Below are 20,138 nucleotides of genomic sequence, written 5' to 3'. Positions count from 1 at the left end.
GTGTGTCAGTGCGTGAGACTGAGGGAGAGCAAGAGAGGCAAAAAACAGCAGTTATCACAGTTCTGTTTAATGCTCAAAATTAGATTGACACAGATCTGGGTTGATTTATTTGATCTAGGATAGGATTTTGGCATCAGACAGTACACTTTGAATCAAAACTCAGGCTGGACATGAACTTAAACAGCACTGAATGAATTTCAGTGGCTGTTGCAGTTATTAGTTGGGCTGTAACCTTTGTGAAGTTGTCACCATCCTGTCACGCTGTAACGCTTGCCTTGTGACATTTTGTTGACTGACTGATTGCTCCCTCAAGATCGGTGTACCCTCAGGCTCTGAGCAGCTGTGCTCAGCCTATACTCATCTAATCTATACCTTAGCTATACGAACGGACAGTGCTGAGCTGAATGGAGATCAGTGTGGGCAGTGGCTCCAGTACCTCATCATCCACTATAATGGACAGAAAGAGGGGAGGGAGGTGTGGACTGCGCTGGTCCAATCAGACACCTCAGTTCCCCCAGGGGCCGGTTTCATCAGCGCTCTCGCCTAGTCCCATGCTTCTTAGCGTTTTAGCGTGATTATTTTACCCAGGATCCTGCCTCGGGCACCAGACCACCTTTTTACATATGCAGAGACTGAACTTTTGACCAGGCACCAGCAGTCAGGGCTATATTAGAGAAACTGTTGTTCAGGCAGGAGTAGTGGGACCGCCAGTGCCTCCTCTGCTTAGCCTTGCCTACTGTGACCAGGAGCTTTCTCCTGCACCTTGGGGGTTAACCCTAGAGACAGGTCCTGCAACAAAGACCTCAGTATTACCATATAGCAGACGTACAGTGAGGTCGGTCCTGTATGTGAGCACAGCAGCCGCTTTTTCTTCGTGTTCTTTATCAGTTTCTCCCCTGCAGACAGAGGTAAGGTCAGGTGCTCTATCTGCTGTCTGGTGTAGCACACAGACGTAGTGGCTCTGCTGCACACCCAGGCAACCTGTCTGTGTGTGTGCGCTTCAGTGTTGTGTGTGGTGCTCAACCATGTGGAAAGAAAAAGCAGCAGAGGTCCCAATCTACCCGCCAGCCCCCCTTCTACTCTGTGGGGTTAGATGAGCTGCCAGGCCCTTGTAATAGAGTCCTCTTGGATGATTAGGAGCTACACAGGAGGGGGTCAGCTCCAGCCTGACTGGAGATGCTGTGTAGGTTTAGACAGAATTTTACACATTATGCTAACTGGTATGAGGTTCACACAGTGGACCTGATGATGCACCGATATCCTTTACAAGCCGTGTTTTAGATAATTTTTGAGGAAATAGATATAATGAATGCGAAATTCCTGCTAGACATCCCTTGCTTTGCTGCTGCACTATGTATGGGAGAGAGAGAGAGACATAGAGGGGGAGAGAGAGAGACATAATGGGGAGGAGAGAGAGACATAGAGGGTGGGAGAGAGAGACAGAGGGAGAGAGAGAGATATAGGGAGAAAAAAACTGGTGTGGGGATGGATAAAAGCATACAATCCCATTTGGTTGTATTGACATGTGTGTTCCTGCCCAATCCTGTTACTGGGATCCACGGAGATACCATTTCATTAAAGAAAACACACACATGCTCAGACACACACACACACACATGCATAAAAGTGGGTGAACAGAGATGGCCTGAGGCCTGGTTATGTGCTCCATTGCACAGGGAAACTGTGTAAATGGTTTATTGTGGATGAGTTGATGTGATGGAGAGCGTGTCTGGATCAATAAAGAACCAATCAAATGCTGACAGTCTGCTACTGTATGCAGTCAGTCATTCACCCCTCCTGCCTGCGTACAGTTATACAACATGAGTGTGAAGGAGGCACGAACAATATCCGTACTGAAAGCAGGAGAAGTTGAAGAATAGAGTGATTTTTTTTTTTCAAACAATCAAACTTTAAAAAAATGAAATTTTGTGAAGCCGCTTAACGGTACAATATTGTGTTATCTTGTCTTGATATAGATTTTTGCACAGTGCACATTTGCTTTGTATTTACCTCTTTATAAGATGTCTTGCTGTGACACACTTTGATGGTTTTGTTTGTGAAGAAACGTTGCTTAAAGCTTCAACCACATCCTCTTCAAACGCCTCAGGGAGGCCATTAGGACGTCTCCCAAGCTGGCGTTGTCTGAGTCTGGGCTGGGCTAAATTACCCCAGAGCCACAGGTCAGAGCCAGCTAGACCCTCACTGCCAAGGGACTCTCTCTCTAATAGAAGGGATCAGAACAGGCCAAAGAGCCAGAAACTGACCTGGCTAGAGAGACATCCTTACTCACTTACCCTCTACTCTTCCACATTGCCTCCTTCAACCTCCATCTCTCTTACCTTTAGAGCTCTAGAGCTTTTCTCTTGTGACCCTCAGAGAGGAAAAAAATGTAACCTATCACCCCTTACTCACCCGTCCACTCCTACAGCTTTTCTGTTACCGACCCCCCCCCCCCCCCCCCCCAACTTGAGACACACCCCCCCCCAACTTGAGACACACACACACACACACACACTCCACTCCCTTTGTTGTGACATGGAGCTGATGGACTATTTTTCAAATTGATTTCAAAAATGTACATAAGCAGCCGATCCCCTAGCCCAGATTACCTATTGATTTTTAATATGAAAAGCTCATTATATAAGCAGGAACTGCAACACAAAAAGCTAGCCAACCTTTGCATAAATCCTTTAATTGAATTTCCAGAGCCCGTGGTTCTACATTTTTTAATTAAATCCATTTCTTTTTTTAAGGGTTGCTGTGTAATTTGCATGCTGTGAAGTGGGTGCTGTCCCAGATAAAGTGCCATTGATCCTTATTAAGGCTCACCTCTGGGCTCGCTGAAAACCAACCGCAGAAATTAAATGTGCTCATGGTGCATACACTTATTGCCTGCATGATAGGATTAGAGGCAGAGGGAGGGAGAGAGAGAGAGAAGGAGGGAGATAGAGATGGAGAGAGAAGGAGTGATGGGGTAAGAGGTGGGGAGAGAAGGGGGGGGGGTTATTATTAATAGTTGTTCATATTAATGTAATATTTCACCTTTCCTCCTCTCGGGTGAGATTGTGAAGAGCTTGTTTATGAATGCCGCTTTGTCTGGGTTTTATTTGGGTTTCGCATCAAACACACTGGTCTGCTGGTCTGTCGCGGGTCGCTGTGATCTCACAGTTTGAAGGTAGCATTTAAATCAGACACTGACACATGTAGCCACATGTTCATATGGGTTTCCCATGTTAGAATGTAAAGAGGTGCATGTTTTTCAGGTTTGTTTCAAATGAGGACGAGTGCTCCTGATCATTTGATGATGTATAAATGAAGGCTATGATTGTATCTCTCATTGATCTGTAGGAGGTCATTCTCTGCAATCTTTGTAAGTAGAGGGTGTTTAGCTACCTATTTAGATTAAATTATACTAAAATTGTCCTTACCCTACTTAGCATCAGGTAGAGAGTGTGTGTGTGTGTGTGTGTGTGTGAGTGTGTGTGTGAGCAATGATTTCTATGCTGCAACTGTGCTCTGCGATAGCTGGTAAAGCAGGCCTCTCCTTCCTTGTCTTCCTGTGTGGCTGTATGCAGACCGTGGAGTGAATCAATAGGGATTAACCTTTGACCCCAGCCACATACTTATAGCCCAGTCCTCGCTGCTCACACATCTCTCATCAGTTTCACTTAAACACTGCACCTCACTCAATAAGGCACCGCACGCTAATTCATTTCAAAGACGGAGAGGCCCCTATCACAGACCTCTCTTTACTCACTCACACACTCACACCCACACACACACACACACACACACACAGGGCCATAGCATCACATATATTAATACAATACTCACCGGATTTCTGATGTTAGTGTGCAAATACAGTACACACATAGTGAGGCAATAGGATTAGGACTGCAACTAATTATTTTTTTTATTATTATTGATTAATCTTCCAATTATGTACTTGATTAATCATTTGGTCTCCAAAATAAAACGTGTAAATATGTAAAAGAAAAGACACACAAGTTCCCATTGACCAAGGTGATGTCTTTATGTATCCTGTCAGTTTAGTATCATAGAAGAATAAGAAAACCGATAAATATTCAAATATAAGATGCTAGAACCAGTGAATTTAGCAATTTAAAATTTAAAATGAATCGATTATTAAAAATGTTGATTAATTATCTTTCGATCAACTAATCGATTGAATCACTAATTGTACATCCCTAAATGGAGAAACAAAATAAACAATTTAAAGGGGATGTAACCATATATTTAAACAGTTTGTTCACTCAAATTCCAGTTTGCCCAGGTTTTGAGAAATTGCTCTGTGACATTTCTGTCAACACCAAGACAAGCCTGGCGAATAAAACAAAGCATCTGAGAGCAGAAGTTAGTGAGAAAATCGTTTGTTGTAATTTGGGTGAACTGACCCTGTAAGTGCAGTCTTGCTTGTACTTCTGCCCATCAAGAAACGTCAGAAGGTGAAATATTTGTTTATTTTAGTTAGTTAGTTCTTTTCCCCTTTAGATGATAAGAAAGGAGGACCGGACTGGCGTAATTAATTCAGTCTGTAAAAGTTCCTTAATTGCAGGGGATGTTTGGTACATCTGGCTTTCTCTTATGCACAAACACTTGCATTCTCTCCTTTTCTCTGCCTTCCTCTTGAAATATTGACATCGGCTGACTGATTTGTCTGATGTCTCTCTATCTTTTGTGTACACATCCATGTGTAAATGTGTGTGTGTGACGCGCACACGTGTGTGTGTGTGTGTGTGTGTGTTGAGCGGTGCAGTGTCAGCAGCATGTGCTGCAATTATTGACCCAGGCCTGTCCTCTGCTCTGACTGGCTCTTGTCTTGGTGCTCTCTCACTCTCTCTCTCAAACAGTGGATCTCTTCATGGTTGATCTCCTTTTGAGTTGATCAATGTTTTGCCACCTTTTAATAGTCATTGTAAATTTCCAACAACTTTGTCCTTTTTATTTAACACATTTCAGTATCTGATTTGTGTTGCTCTTGTCATAGCGTTTTTCTCCGCTACGCACTTTAAATTTAAACACATTTTTCTGGTAGGGGTTAGAGATGTGAATGACCACAGTAATATACAGACTAGTACCTGGGAGCTCAGCAATGCTTTTAAACCACAGACAGGTTCACCTGATGCTCGTCACCGAGTGATGGTGGAAGGTCAAATCAGACACAGAGGAGGGTGCCTTTTCTCCTGGGACAAACCTAAATATAAAGAACATCTCACCTCTCCTTTCCCTGGTTGTATTAACAGAGTAATGATTAATTTCCTGTATTGTACGTTTATTTAAATCAACATTCTTCTTGTTTGTCACTTATACCACTTACACTCTTTCTTGTTGTGCTTTGCAGAAACACACAGCAGCTACTCGCTGAGGTGTGTGAGGATGCTGGCCAGAAACAAAATGCTTTGATTTCATTTCATAATCCAATCAATCAGACTAAAGCAGCTTGGTTCCTTTTCTGTCCTCCCCCTAACCAACCAACCATACATATTTACACACACACATGCATATGGAGCGCCTCTCCTAAATGCATGTCGAGTAGGTCGTTCCAGTAGTGGGGGACCCCCCACCCACCCCTGGGGTTAGACCACTCTATGTGTTATTGATTGCATTGCTGTTGCATGTTGTGCTCAATCATGTGTTCCTAGCGTCTAGCGTTGTCCTCTCCCACCTGGCCCATTAGATTAGACTAATTCATTCAACCATTGATTAGTCATTACACTCAGACCTGATCAGCCGATCGCCTACCTGGTTTGACTCTACTTGACCTGTGAACCGTGGCTCTCGTGTCATCTCGCCAGCTCTAACATGTTAAGCACACACACCCACACGGGCGGCTCACATCTCCATCTCATATGTATCATGTTGGGGTTATAGTAGGTGCGAGTTCAGCTGGGTTCACTACCTGTATGATATTCAATACTGATAGCAATTCCACGCATTTCCTAATCACATGCAACAGAGAGCTATAGATTTTATCATCAAGCATGGAACTGTTGAACCTGCCATTGATCTCAAAATTTACTTTGAATGAGCTATTTGATTGGAGTGCATAAGAGCTCCTTACAGAAGTCAGAGTGAAACCATGATGTATGAAGTGTTTTTGAGTGTAGTCATTTCTTTCTCAACCCCCCACCCATTCCTCCATGTTCCTCCGCTTTCATCATCTTGCGGTGATGGAATCTAAGTACATGTGCTCAGGTACTGTTCTTTATTTTGAGGTATTTATATTCGACTTGAGTATTTTCATTTCATGCTGCTTAATATTACATTTCACAGTGAAATACTGTACTTTTTACTCCACTTTTATCTGACAGCTAGGAAGATTGAAGATTTTACATACAAAATCTTTGATAATGATGGTTTGTTATAAATTAAACCGCCTAACAGTATATGAAGTGGTTAAAATAGTAATCCACCCATTAAGCATTGCACTCCTAAAACAGTGTCAAACTCATGATGGACAACAAAAAAATTAATTATTAAACTTGATGAAGCAGAACCATGTATATGAAACGTTTAATGACGCGCAATGTTCTTCCTTGTCAGAACCTGGCGCCTTGATCACCCACACTGCAACATGACTGCAGACAATTTGTTTTGTGATTCCTGTGTTATGCTAGTAGTAGGTAATGTAGCCCCGAGCTGCTAGCCTCAAGCATACAGTGAGGAGAGGTGTACAGAGGGCTGGTAAACTCCTGTCTTCATAACTCCACACCATCAGATTTTTTTCATTTTCTAATTTGTAGTCTTCAGCCTTTCTCAGACTTTGCGTAGCTTGCTCTGAAGCTACAAGAGGCTTTATACAACTTTTTCCAAATATACCAGTATTTCCCAAGACCTGTATACATTACATATATTTCCCAGACTTTGATGTGTAAAACTGGTGCACGTCCCATTAAAAGTAGCTTTACCTTAGCCTGCAAACATTAAAAAAATTTAGTATTTTTATATTGCAGTACTGCTACATTTGCTTAAATAGTCTGCATACTTAGTCCTCCACTGGCCCCATACTCCTGAATGACCAAAGCATACTTTCCACATGTATACACTAGACTAGAACAAGTAATTGCGTCTCTGTTGGCTCTGCCTGACTATACAATGTCAAGACTCTCACCTTGACAGTTGTGCTTAAGAAATAATACGTCCCCCGCTCCTGCCACTCCCATCCTCCTTATTTTCCATCTTTCCCCCCTCTCTACAGTATTGAGTCAGTCTGTGAGGAATTGCTGTTTTAGGGACAATCCCATTGATGTGTATGTGTATGTGTGCGCGCGCTGTATGTGCAGTATGGAGTACATTGCTGAGTGATTGGGGATAGATGTCCTCATTGGATATAAGCTGGCTACTCCGTGGCTCTGCATTAAATTTGTATTGGATAGCAAATTAATGATTGTTTAATTTTATTGATGTTTCTGGTATTGAACATATAAACAAAATGTTCTTTTGAAGCATTGTGTGAGTGTTGCACCCTGGGGGAAGGGAGCGGCCCCAGTTGTGCTTAAGAAAGAATAAGTCCATGTTAAGTCTATAGTGTATCGGAAAAGAGAGCGAAAGGATCGATGGAGACTTGGTGCTTGAGACACACTTTAATTGTATTATTTTCTTTCAGATTTCTGCCCTCCCATATCCATCTCAACACAGCAGTGACAGATTTAATATATACTGCCGACATTGTCATGAAGACAGATTTGAATTTATAGAACAGTTTCAAAAAGGAATTTGTCCTGCTTTTATCAGTAGACCCATATGCACCATAAGGGTTTGTAGTTATACAGTAGTTTAGTGTTTGACAAAGAAACAGTTTTTTTTATGTTTTCAGTTAAAGAAAAAAGTGTAAGTACTCTGATGCCTTTTTGTGTACGTTAAATCAATGCTGTAGCACTGCTGCTTGGGAATCTTCAGTATCAAACTCTTACAACTTTCTCAGAGTGGAGATGGACTGTTTCTTTTACTGTGAGTCGGATGGGAACAGATCAAAGAGATGAGAGATGGCGAGACTCTGAGTGGAGGAAACTTGTTTAATTAAAATGAAGCGACGAAGTGGGAATGGAGGGATGTTCTTTGATGCGTGTTCCGGATGCACTGTATACGTTATGCAGATATTACACGCGATTTTTGTTTAAGAGGTTCCAGCAGAGGGTGGGACAGTAGGAGGTGTTGCAGACGCAGGGAAGGAGAGAAGGAAGGAGTGAGCTTGATGAAGTTTCTGATTATCCCACCTCCTCTGGCACAGGGAAGAATTACTGAATGCCATTTGGGTCAGTGCTCTTTATGGAACTACATTTATGAAATACATCTCTCTCCCCCTCTTTCTTTCTCTCTTTCTGTCTCTCCCTCTCTGTATCTCTCCCTTCCTCCCTCCCTCTCCTCTAATTGGAGATGCAATAAAGGTGTGTGGGGTCAGTGGTTCTTCAAGGTGAGGCCGCATGTGTGTCTCACTCTAATGTTCTCCTCCAGACACACGTGCAAACCCACAGAGTAGTGCCTGCCGCTCCAGTGTCACATTTTCTGCCTTGCCCACAGGAACTGCAGGCCAAAAACCGTCGTCTGCGCCTCAAATAACTTAACTCATACCGCTCACCTATTCTGTGATAGCTTTCTGTCCGTAATATATGGCTCTATCAGTCTGTAGCTCTGTGGTTCCTGCCCTGCTCTCTCAACTCTGCTCCATGTCCTTGTGCCAGCCTGTTAAGCCAGAGGGCACGCTGTGGGTGAATCAGAGACAGAGCCCTGCCAACATACTCAGCGGGATAGGCCCTGCCAAGGGTGCCAAGGCCTCGAGAGAGTGAGAGAGAGGGGAAATTGGAGTGTTAAGACGGAAGTGAATGAAAGAAACTCAAAACAACAAAAACAACTGGGCTGAGCTTTTTTTTGAGAGTTTGGAAGAGAAAATACAGTTTATATTACAACAAGGAAAAGAAAACAACAATTTCTATCATTTCTCCTCCTGATTTTTGTGTTGAAGATATAGAGCTGTTGCAAAGCCACAAGTTCACAGTGAAGTACAAGCTCTTTGTCTGAGGAGCGCACTAATCCAGTACCATTTTAGGCCAGTAGGGGTCATTGTAGTTCAACTGACTGAGCAGAGAGAGCCATCCGGTTGAACGTTGAAGCTGTGGGACAGACAGCTGCGGTTCACTTGCTCTTGAGTCACAACTCTGTTATCATAGGCTTTTCTGAATATGTGGAATTAAAATTGTGCATTTATATTGGAACTGGCAAATTTCCCTCGCATACTTTCTAATCTTTTTTCATTCAGTTAAACTTTTTAAGCAGGATACATTTAATAACTAGTGACCTCTGCAGGAGGCCTTGGGTCATTTAGGTAGGCTTGATGCACAGTGCACCTCTCACTGAAGATTGCTAATGTCAAGGAGCTTAGTAGTAGTAGTAGTAGTAGTAGTAGTAGTAGTAAATCGTCTTGATTCCATGTTAAACTTTTAACACAAAGTACATCAACAACAACATACCACCCTCTGCTTCACCTGCTGGTTTAGCCTAATTGATTTAGCACTTGGGCTGGTAATTTAATGTCCAGGATGTAGAGGGCTTTGCAAAGTCTTTGCCTGTATTGTTTGAGACACAATTGTTGAGGAAATAATTGCTGAATCTGTTCTTTTTTAAAATGATGCCTTTTTCATCAGAGCTGTTCAAGTGCTGAGGAGAGACAAACTCTCTCTTTCTTTTTTCCTCTATGCATGCCTATTCATTTGTTTTTGCTTCATACAATCATACAACTCACATCTCTCTCCATAGAGACCTTTCAAAATGTGTTAGGATGGATTATTTATAAATATTTGTGTATATTTGTTGAATCTCCTCTCTATTCTCATTTAAAACTCTTATTCTCCACCCTCAATTTGTGTATACATATTAAGCATGCCACCACTGCCATTGACCTCCGGTAGATGAATATTAGATGAAGCAGCAGCCAATATGTGAATAGCTGAGTTCAGGACGGCAACGATTTTAATGGCAGCGAGCAGCCATTAACAGTATATCTGAAAACAGACAGAGGATTTTCCATAGATCATTAATGACGGGAAATCTATCCCTCTTTCCCTTCCTCCATCCTCCGATATATATCTCTTTTCCCCTCTCTTTCTATTTTTCTACCTTTTACTGTATTTCACCCATGTCATTTTTTATTTGTGCACAGTATATTTCAGCCTCATCTCACTGCAGGCTTCCACTCAGAGGCTTTCTTTAGAGACAGAGGCCTTTCGGGGGTCGCTGTTAAAATGCACCAGATATTTGAATAGAGCCCACTAATGTCTGTTTAGTATATAATCCACGTCCCCTCCTCCCATATTCCTTGTTATTCTAGTTTAGTGCTGTAATCAAGCAGGGCTTGCCAATAAAGTTTATAGTACGGAGCTAAGTGTCAATATCACACACACACCCAGGGCAGAGAGGTCCCTTTAATTAGAATAAGAGGGAGGAGGCAGTGTGTGTGCCTGTGTATGTGCTTGTGCATGCGTGTGCATGTGTTTATATTATAAGTTTGAATTTTTTGTGTAGATTTCAACCATCAGAGGCTGTAAATGCCCTTCAGTGTTATCCACAGGCCTGTTTTTGTACAAGTGACAATGTGACTGTGAATAAAAAATTGTGATGCTGGGGGAAAGAAATTGTAAATGTGACACCAACATTAAAAATTTCACAGCTTTTATGAACAAATCAATTGTAGCTTTACATGAGTATCGAGCCTAGATGTTTTGAATCTGTGTTGAGTCTGAACAAACAATAATCCCAGCTATATGAAATATTGATTAGACCTACTCTCTCTCTGTGTGGCTTTATTAAGGTACAGTTGTTAAGGTCTTTATGATGATGGCATAACCTGACGGGAGAAAACTTTCACAACCACTGTGTGCCAGCTCCACGTGACAACAGGCAGATGAGCAGCGTTCAACCTTTTTGTGCTTCAGAATATTACAATGAAAAATGTTTCAGCGGCCTTTTAATTCATTGCAATTTTTTTTTTATTCCCTGAGTGGAAGCCCGTTTAAATTTTTCTCTGTAGCTCTATCTTTGTCCCTCTACTCTTTGCCTTTCTCCTATTAGGCCACTTACAAACAGCCTGGTTAATATGTAGAATCACATTACTGATATGAATTCTTTGATAAAAGACAATTTGAGCAAGGGCAAAATTGAAAACACCTCCCACTCCTAAACACAGAGTCCCATGGTGTATGTGTGTGTGTGGGGGGGGCTCACGGCTTCAATCAAATAGTAAAACACAAAACCATTTCCCATTACAATGCAAAGAGATTAAAGACAGATTAAACGTACTGCATGGGAGCCGGGGCCTGTGCCAACCACCGATAGCTGTGCAGTCTGACGGGAGAGGAGAGGAGATGATGACAGACGAGAGGAAAGGAGAAGAGAGTTGAAGAGAGGAGAGGAAAGAAGGGAGGAGAGGCGCTATGCGGTGAGGGAGAGCAGATGGAGGAGTAATTTGCGTGGGATGTGGTAGATGGGGGAAACATGGCTGTGTGTCAGTGCTGAGCGATGCCTCCCGTTCTGTAAGAAATCAATTTAGGGCGGGACGGGGACGCCGTGCATACAATAATTGAATATTACTGCTTACTATCTCCTTCACATGCAACCACTCCGCTCTGCACCGTGAACTGTATGGAGAAGTGAATCAGGCGGTGGAGCGGGAGATAGGGGTTAGGGCAAAAATATTGAAGAGGTTCAAGTACTGTGCAGATAATAAGTTGATACTCCAAGTAATCTATTCAAGTTAGTACATGATTGAGAAGAGGAGAGTGTGTCTATCAGATTCTCTGCCTGTCCACCCTCTCTCATCCCTCTCCCTCTCCTGTCTGTCTGTCTGTCTGTCTGTCTGTCTGTCTTTGTGAATCTGGACCCTGACCCATCAGATCCGTCAATCCTGTCTGGGCCACATGGCATGATCAATAATCACAACTGTTAATCAATGAGCTTTTAAATAAGCATCGACCCCGCTTGCGAGGTTAGGCTCATTTATTGGTTTACATTAGGCAATGTAACACAATCAACTGGTCTTAAGAGCAGATATGTCTTCAAAAGATCAAAGGAATAAAAGTTTTTTATAGCCTTGAGAACAACATTTTTGGCGTCACCCAATCTTGATTGAAGGTGGTTCTCTGGATAAGAGCTTATAAACACTCATGTGAGCGCTGTACATATAACAAGTACATATTGGCATATATCTAACACTACAAACAGTAGGCCAGTCAGCTTGGGATTTATTTTTAGTGGAATGTCAAAATGAACTGTGTAAAGATGTACTGACTTTTGTATGGCACAAAATGTGTTTGTACAGTGTTTTTCCTTTTCCCTTTTGCATTTCTTACATGAGCGTTCTTGAAAAATAAAACCTGAACTCAGCATGCATCTCCACCTGTCATTAAATGCCCCCCCCCCCCCCCCCCCCCCCCCAAAAAAAAAAAAATCTATTACTGCAGCTCACAATTAGTATTGAATTGATTAAATCAAAGTTAATTCAATCTTTCATTTGTGCCTTATTTCCACATGGTTCACTCATTAATTCTTTGAAATGATATCAGACTTCTCTGTTATACTATCATTTAATCATCTCTGAACATAATAATCATCCATATATCATGACGGATGATCAGGAAACATTTAATTAGGATAATTACTCATTAATCCACCAAAGGAGCTTTTTTTGGAAGGTGCCTCGTTTGATTGTTTGCACAGTTTGTGTGCGGATGAGTGTGTGTGTGTGTGTGTGTGTGTGTGTTTTGCCCGTGTGTGTATGTGTGTGTACATATGCATGCAGCTTGGTAATATTCGTCACTGTCTGATTTACTGTAGTAAGGTTGCTGTTGCAGGCTGGGATCCACTACATTTGTCTCCATTTCTTAATGGTATTTCAACAGCTTCTACACCATCGGCCGTTTCTCATTTTAATGACTGGAGAAATGTGTGTGTGTGTGTGTGTGTGTGTGTGTGTGTGTTTATGCACATGTATGTTTTCTTTTCCTTTAGTGGGTACCTGGGCTGGTGTTTGTAAAGGCAAAACAACATCAACAATATTTCTTAGTTCTGATTGATGTGGTAGCGACTGGTGGCTATTGAAGTGACTACTGTTACACTGCTTGACGTGATTGAAATTGGGTTTTTTTCTACCCTGCTCATACAGATGACCCCCCCCCCCTACACTCAAACACAGAGATGGTTCCTGCAAGATCTGACAATTACAAGAGGGGCTTTTAATCAATCTGGAATGCAGCTCAGAGGGGCGAGTGATGGCAGGGGAAGAGGAAAAGGAGTGATTACTCCCTCTCAATCTTTCTCTCCGTTCCTCCTTCTGTCTCTCTCTCTTCCTCACTTTTGCTGTTTTACATGGTCCATCCCCTGTGATTTTAGCCACAGACTATTTAAACAACCCCTCTCCTCACTTCCCTCTCTTTCTTTCCCTGTTTTTTTTCCCCCTCCCTCCTAGCGCTTCATGTTTGACTATTAGCTGACATGCACACAGGGAGCATCGCTCATCTCCCCAATTTCTCCTCCTCTTGCCTCGCTCCCACCCCTCTCCTCTCCTCCTCCTTCCCACTTCTTTCTCCTGCTCCATGTATAACTATTAGCAGACACGCTCTCGGGGAGTCTGATGAATATTTTAGCAGCCGCAGGGAGGGGCTCCAATACTCCTCCTCTGCTTCCAACACAACTAATGGACCAGAGTCAGTGTTTTCCTTTGCACAACTTTACATTGCGCTCTCAGTTTCTGCTCTGAACTTGAGCATAAACTGTGACATTAGACACTGTCTGGTTTGTCCAGGTTGTATTAAACTAGCAATGATGGGCTGGACAAGGAACGCTGAGGTTGATTGGACTGTAGCTGCAAAGACTGAATAGTAATTTTAGAGTCAGACGTGTTGTGTTGAAGCTCATCATGATTTCTTTTTCTCAGTGATTTTCCTACTTTGCACGTCTACCTTACTTTCGGGGTTTTGGCAGTATTGTGATGGAAAAGTATAGTTGCCACATTGCTTGTGGCTTTATTGTATGCAATGATACAGTGTATGGACCAGAGAGAAAGTGCTCTTTTCATAGCACACCTACTGCCCCCAACAAATCAGACACCTTTTCTCTATTTTACTCAAAACTTTACCTATTTACAGCAATTTTTTAAAAGTAAATACAGAGTTACTATCTTCTTCTCCTCCATTTTGTTTGTTTTGCTTTTGATTTAAACTTACATTAGGTTATCAAAAACGAGACCCTTGAAGATGTGACCCTGTTCTAGATCCGGCCATTTAATTAAGAGAGTAATTGTCAAATTTATCGATAATCAGAATTATTGCCAGTTGCAGCCCTACCCTTTTAGCCTTGTTTTCACTGCTTTAATAGCTAGATTTCGACTAGTGTGAGACACCCCTGCAGCTTTTGTAACACACCTCTTACATCAGCAGCATACACCTGAACTCTTCTCCCTGAACCCTCTACCATGTCCAGCCAACAGTGCACGCAATTAGCCCCATGACTGGCAAGAAAACTACATTAGTATGTAAAGACAAACTCACTCCCAGAGTTTGTGATGTTATTTTACTCTACTGGACATATCCATCGCCTCATTTGTCTCCGGTATGTCTTATGACTGTCAGTGAGTTCAGTTTTTGAAAAGCACATTTCTGCCACCACTTTCACTTGTCTTTCTCACGGCTTCACTTCCCTTTTTTCCCTTCACACCTTCCGTGTCTCGTCTCTCTGTGTGGTACAGTACACATTGTGTGTGTGGGTGCTTTTACTGTGTGTGTGTGTGTGTGTGTGTGTGTGTGTGTGTGCATGCACGCTAATCTTTAGATGAGGGGCTGGTGGTTAAATCATGATGCATAGTCCAGGGCTGCTCTGGCCACTGTCATTAATCAGTACAGGGGCGGGGGACGTATCTGCTTTTTATCCATCTCTTAAATCAGTCACTGCAGCTATCGGCAGCCCTCCCCCTGTCCCCCTCCCTTCTCTCCTCCATCTCCTCCCTCTCCCCCTCCCGCCTCCCCCCACGGGCCGCTGATTGAAGTGGCATTGTTTGGGAGACAAGCGGCGCTCAATCAATAGGCAGTCTCACTAAATTACCGTTTGCATGAAAAATGAAGGGCCGCTCAACCTGACTCCATTCAGCTGGGGATGTGTGTGTGTGTGTGTGTGTGTGTGTGTGTGTGTGTGTGTGTGTGTGTGTGTGCAGATTAGTGAGAGAGATAGAAATGTGTGCATGGGATGTACTGTAGGGAACTGTGTGTGTGTGTGTGTGTGTGTGTTTGTCAGGGGACAGAGAAGACAAAGTGGGCAGGTAATAGAAGCAGGTTGTGCGTCTCTCTCCGCTACACTGTAAACTCTTTGGAAGACCACCTACAGCTGCATAGGGATGCAGGAGAAACAGGAGCTCACGGTTTCCTGGTCATGTATTGATCATGGCGTGTTAAGGATGTCTGCTGTGGACCGACACCGTGACCCTCACCCTTCCCCTTGACCCTTCAACTTTACCTTTAACCCTCACCCCTGACTGACCTTCTCAGTCTACTTCTTCATTTATCTCCAGCGTCTTGTCTGCTCAGCTGAGTGGAATCTGGGATGGATAGATCTTTTTGGGTTTTTATGTTCGAGTGCGAACACATGTAGTGATCTGCTGTCGAAAAAAATTGACTTTCCTGGCTTGCAGTGTGTGTGTGTTATGTGTATGTGTGTGTTTTTGTGTAGATTTGGATGGCCGAGGTAGGATGGAGTGAGGTCTCAGCCTCTCTGCCTGTTTGTGCTCTGCCTTGACCTCTGGCTATTAATCATCTCTAGATCTGTGTTTACCCTCAGTTCAGCTCTCCAGCACACAGGCACCTAGAGGGGCAATTAGAGAGGAACCGCTGCCCCAGCGCAGAGGATTGCGCCCCTCTTCTCATCACAGGCAGACACACACACACAAAACACACACGCGCACATAGAGCGAGCTTCTCTGAAGCAGGACCTAGCATCATCCAGAAAGCCAGCTATAATGTTTTTATTTACTTTAAAAGCATCCTCCTGTTAGTACAAGTGGCATATCACAGTGCTGCCGTTATATTTGTATGGGAGAGAGTTTGCGCATCTCGTTGTTCAAGCTAGTTATGTATGTATGTGTGTGTGTGAGCGTACGCACATGCACGCTTATGTCTCCCACCCCCACAGGGCATACCAAACATGCATTAGTATAAGTTGCGCAGGCTGAGTCTCATCCAGTGTACATATGGTAATGGATGGTGTGTGTGGAACATGTCAGCCACCTCATCATGTAAAAGCCTTCGTGTACAGGAGGGAGCATAGAGGGCTGGCAGGTAGGCATTAGGCAATATAATGGCCTCTATTTTTACACTGTGGAACACAGTTGAAGAGGCGACGCTTATGAAGCTTTCAAAAAAGCAGACATGGGGGGGGGGGGGGGGGGGGGGGGGGGGGGGGGGGGGTGTTATAAGTGGGTAAGTGAGAGAATAAAACTGCTTTTCAAATCGCCTGACTGTTGGACCCGCTTGTCTGTGCCAGTGTGTCTGAGAACAAGTGCACACATGTGTAGTTTTGTTTGTGGGTGTGCGCATATATTTTGAGCAGTCCAGTGGTGACGTGTAATCTGTGTTGCTTTTATTGTTCAGATTGATCAGAGGAGTGGGAACAGAGGCTTTTTAATGACCTGCTCTGGTCTCTTGCCATCTGGATTGTGGTGCTTCTCGCTAAAACACTGCCTCATCTATCTTAGAGCAAAATCAGCCTCCGTAATCTTAAGCAGACCAAGTATTAATAAGAATGATGTGTGAGATTTGTGTCAAGGCGTCATCCTTGGGTCATGTCTTCCAATGCTAATTGAACTTTTCCTTGACCTTTTGTAATTAGTTTCACTGCCTACTGCCTACATACATTCTCACACACCTTCAACCATGTCCGCAGTTGGAGGGAGCGTGCCAGGGTCTTGTGCTGAGAGGATGTAGGCCTGCCCTGAGCCCAGGGAGGTAGTTAATCTCTGTGTGTATGACATGTGTGAGCTCAGGGTATTGTACTGTATGTTTCCCTCTCACTCAGCTATACTTAATGTAGCCCATAAAGGCTACACAACAATAAGCTACGCCTGGCACTCAGGCCACCATTCCGCACTACACTAGCCCGCTGAGCAGGATAAATGACTCCTATAAACCTGTCACACACATACATACACACACACTGGAGCGTGCACAGACTATAGAAAATCATCTCCCTGGCTACGGAGGATCTGCTGTGGTTCTCAGTGCGGTTGTGTGGAAGTTTGTTTCACTCTGTGCGGTGCACGGTAATAACCCGGGCGCTGCTCGTAAAAATCTGAGTTAAGAAATATGGACGGAAAAGTCTTTGTGTTATCTGGAATCCTCACAGTCAAAAGGTATTAATGGAGGCACAACATTCATGCGATGGTTCCATTATGCATTTGTGCATCAGTCCCAATTGATGCGATCCCTTTCTATTCCTTCACCTCGGCTCAGTGTTTAATCAGTGGCTGAAGACAGATCCAACTTCCCTAATGTCCTGGGCCTCCCTCTGAATCTCACCCAGGAAGACTGATCTACAGTAAGGGGGGATAAAATAGCCCTTCCACGTGATGACTAGCCTCAGTGTTCGTAAATGAATGCCATTTAAAATCCATAAAACTGTTATTCTGCATAATACCTTATGAATATATATGTGTATGAGAAGTAGTTAAGCGTCTGTGGGTGTTGTGTGGCCAGCGATAGATGGCAGTGGAATATGTTTAGGTGTGTGTGTCCTGTGTTTGTGTGTGTACGTTTGCATCTCACACTGTGTCTGATATTACACATCACTATTACGGGTCTCTGAGATTGAGAGGATTTTATCTATCATTTTTACAAAAACACCCGCTAACAGTCCTGACTGAGTGCATTGTGGTGGGAGCAGTGAAAGAGCTATTAGTCTATTTGCGGATCCATTGTGGTGTTTATCAGTCACAGACTGGCTGTGGCACAGACAGCATCATCTGGCCCCTCATGTTGCTTTTAATGATTTTCCTGTTAAAGATGTCAGTGTCGTGTTGCTCTTGTTATTTTCACAGTTGTCCTGGCAACCACAAATGAAAATGGCGCACACAGGGTTAGTGGCACCCAACTTGATTTTGATAAAAATGTAAATGTGATGTAAATCCTAATATTTATTCTTTCACTTAAAAAAAAAAAAGAAGAAGATGAAAAAGGCTAAACACATTATCTCTGTATTTTTATGTCTTGCCTATTTTGGCACCAGCCGTGGTATTCATAAATAAACCTCATAGATAATAGTCGTCGACGAGAAATCCATTTTCATTCTTGATATTTATTCAAGCAGTTCTCTCCCATGTTTATACAATCCAGAGTATTAAAAGATTGATTCAATTTTATGTTTTGGAATAAAATGCAAACAAAAACAGATGCTTGTGTCTTTCTTCCCCCCTCCGAGCTGAGAACGTATTGTGGTTTATGTAAACCATAGAGCTCTGAGCTCTATTCTCGGCGTGGAGCTTCCCAGAAAGACAGAAAGAGAAGGCAGAGATGGTGAAGGTAGACTGCTGTGCTATACAGCAGGAATACTGTGTGGGTGAGAGCAAAAGGCTTAAAGATGTTGTCTGTCTGAGGCTTGGTACAGCTGGTATAATATGACCTGATTTTAGTTACTATAATGGGTTCATATACCAACCTACAGCCCAACTTACAGAATAGACTATTCATTTCCAATCAGGTTCCAAAACATAGTACAAGTGTTTTTTCTCATTGCCTCGTTAGCTAATAATGTGAATCTGAAATCTGTATTATGCCTTGAATTTAGGTAAATTCTACACGTGAGTTGAATTTTGATGTTAGTATCTGCTTTTTAGAAAAATACCAGCACACATCTGTTTGTTCATAAGTTTTGGTGGGAGTCATATTCCAAGAAAAATCCATGAAATGATACCATTACAGTATGTTTTTTTGGTTATTTTGTGCCTCTTTTTGATAGTTGAGAGAGCAGTGGATAGACTGAGGAAAGAGGGAGAGAGATAGGGGGCGACAAGCAGCAAAGGGCCTAAAGATGGATTCGAACCCAGGCCGCTGCGGTAAGGACTGAGCCTTGTATATGGGGTGCGCGCTTTACCAACTGAGCTAAATGCACCCCACTATTACAGTTTTTTAATCATCAAAATATTGGGTGATATTAGGCAGCATTAGGTGTAATTTGTCCCATCAGTTTTAAAAATCCAAGATGTTTTCATTATAATAAAAGCTTACAGGACCTCACTATTACAGTTTTTTAATCGTCAAAATATTGGGTAATATTAGGCAGCATTAGGTGTAATTTGTCCCATCAGTTTTAAAAATCCAAGATATTTTCATTATAATAAAAGCTTACAGGACCTCACTAATAAGATTTTTAATCGTCAAAATATTGGGTAATATTAGGCAGCATTAGGTGTAATTTGTCCCATCAGTTTTAAAAATCCAAGATATTTTCATTATAATAAAAGCTTACAGGACCTCACTAATAAGATTTTTAATCGTCAAAATATTGGGTAATATTAGGCAGCATTAGGTGTAATTTGTCCCATCAGTTTTAAAAATCCAAGATATTTTCATTATAATAAAAGCTTACAGGACCTCACTAATAAGATTTTTAATCGTCAAAATATTGGGTAATATTAGGCAGCATTAGGTGTAATTTGTCCCATCAGTTTTAAAAATCCAAGATATTTTCATTATAATAAAAGCTTACAGGACCTCACTAATAAGATTTTTAATCGTCAAAATATTGGGTAATATTAGGCAGCATTAGGTGTAATTTGTCCCATCAGTTTTAAAAATCCAAGATATTTTCATTATAATAAAAGCTTACAGGACCTCACTAATAAGATTTTTAATCGTCAAAATATTGGGTAATATTAGGCAGCATTAGGTGTAATTTGTCCCATCAGTTTTAAAAATCCAAGATATTTTCATTATAATAAAAGCTTACAGGACCTCACTAATAAGATTTTTAATCGTCAAAATATTGGGTAATATTAGGCAGCATTAGGTGTAATTTGTCCCATCAGTTTTAAAAATCCAAGATATTTTCATTATAATAAAAGCTTACAGGACCTCACTAATAAGATTTTT

At 42.3% G+C, this 20,138-nt stretch overlaps 2 protein-coding genes across 3 annotated transcripts in view; both read left to right on the top strand.

The window, feature by feature from the left end:
* The window catches only part of LOC123961427 (zona pellucida sperm-binding protein 3-like), a gene marked incomplete in the record, with an annotated part of 791,580 nt that overhangs the window by 490,361 nt on the left and 281,081 nt on the right, over window positions 1–20,138 (top strand).
* wwox (WW domain containing oxidoreductase) overlaps window positions 1–20,138 on the top strand; it is a 138,522-nt gene that overhangs the window by 48,518 nt on the left and 69,866 nt on the right. Inside the window, exon 9 of one of the 2 annotated variants that reach the window (XM_046036838.1) lies at window positions 10,826–10,910. The exons of the other annotated variant lie outside the window; for it this stretch is intronic. Coding sequence (XP_045892794.1) covers window positions 10,826–10,849 — 24 coding nt within the window. The 3' untranslated portion in view covers window positions 10,850–10,910. Of the gene's footprint in view, window positions 1–10,825; window positions 10,911–20,138 lie in introns of those variants that run through there. 2 annotated transcript variants of the gene reach the window in all.

This window comes from Micropterus dolomieu, linkage group LG22 (assembly GCF_021292245.1).
Source record: "Micropterus dolomieu isolate WLL.071019.BEF.003 ecotype Adirondacks linkage group LG22, ASM2129224v1, whole genome shotgun sequence".
Taxonomy (NCBI): domain Eukaryota; kingdom Metazoa; phylum Chordata; class Actinopteri; order Centrarchiformes; family Centrarchidae; genus Micropterus; species Micropterus dolomieu.
Note: the sequence above shows the minus strand (reverse complement) of the source record. Positions and strands in the feature narration are given on the sequence as shown.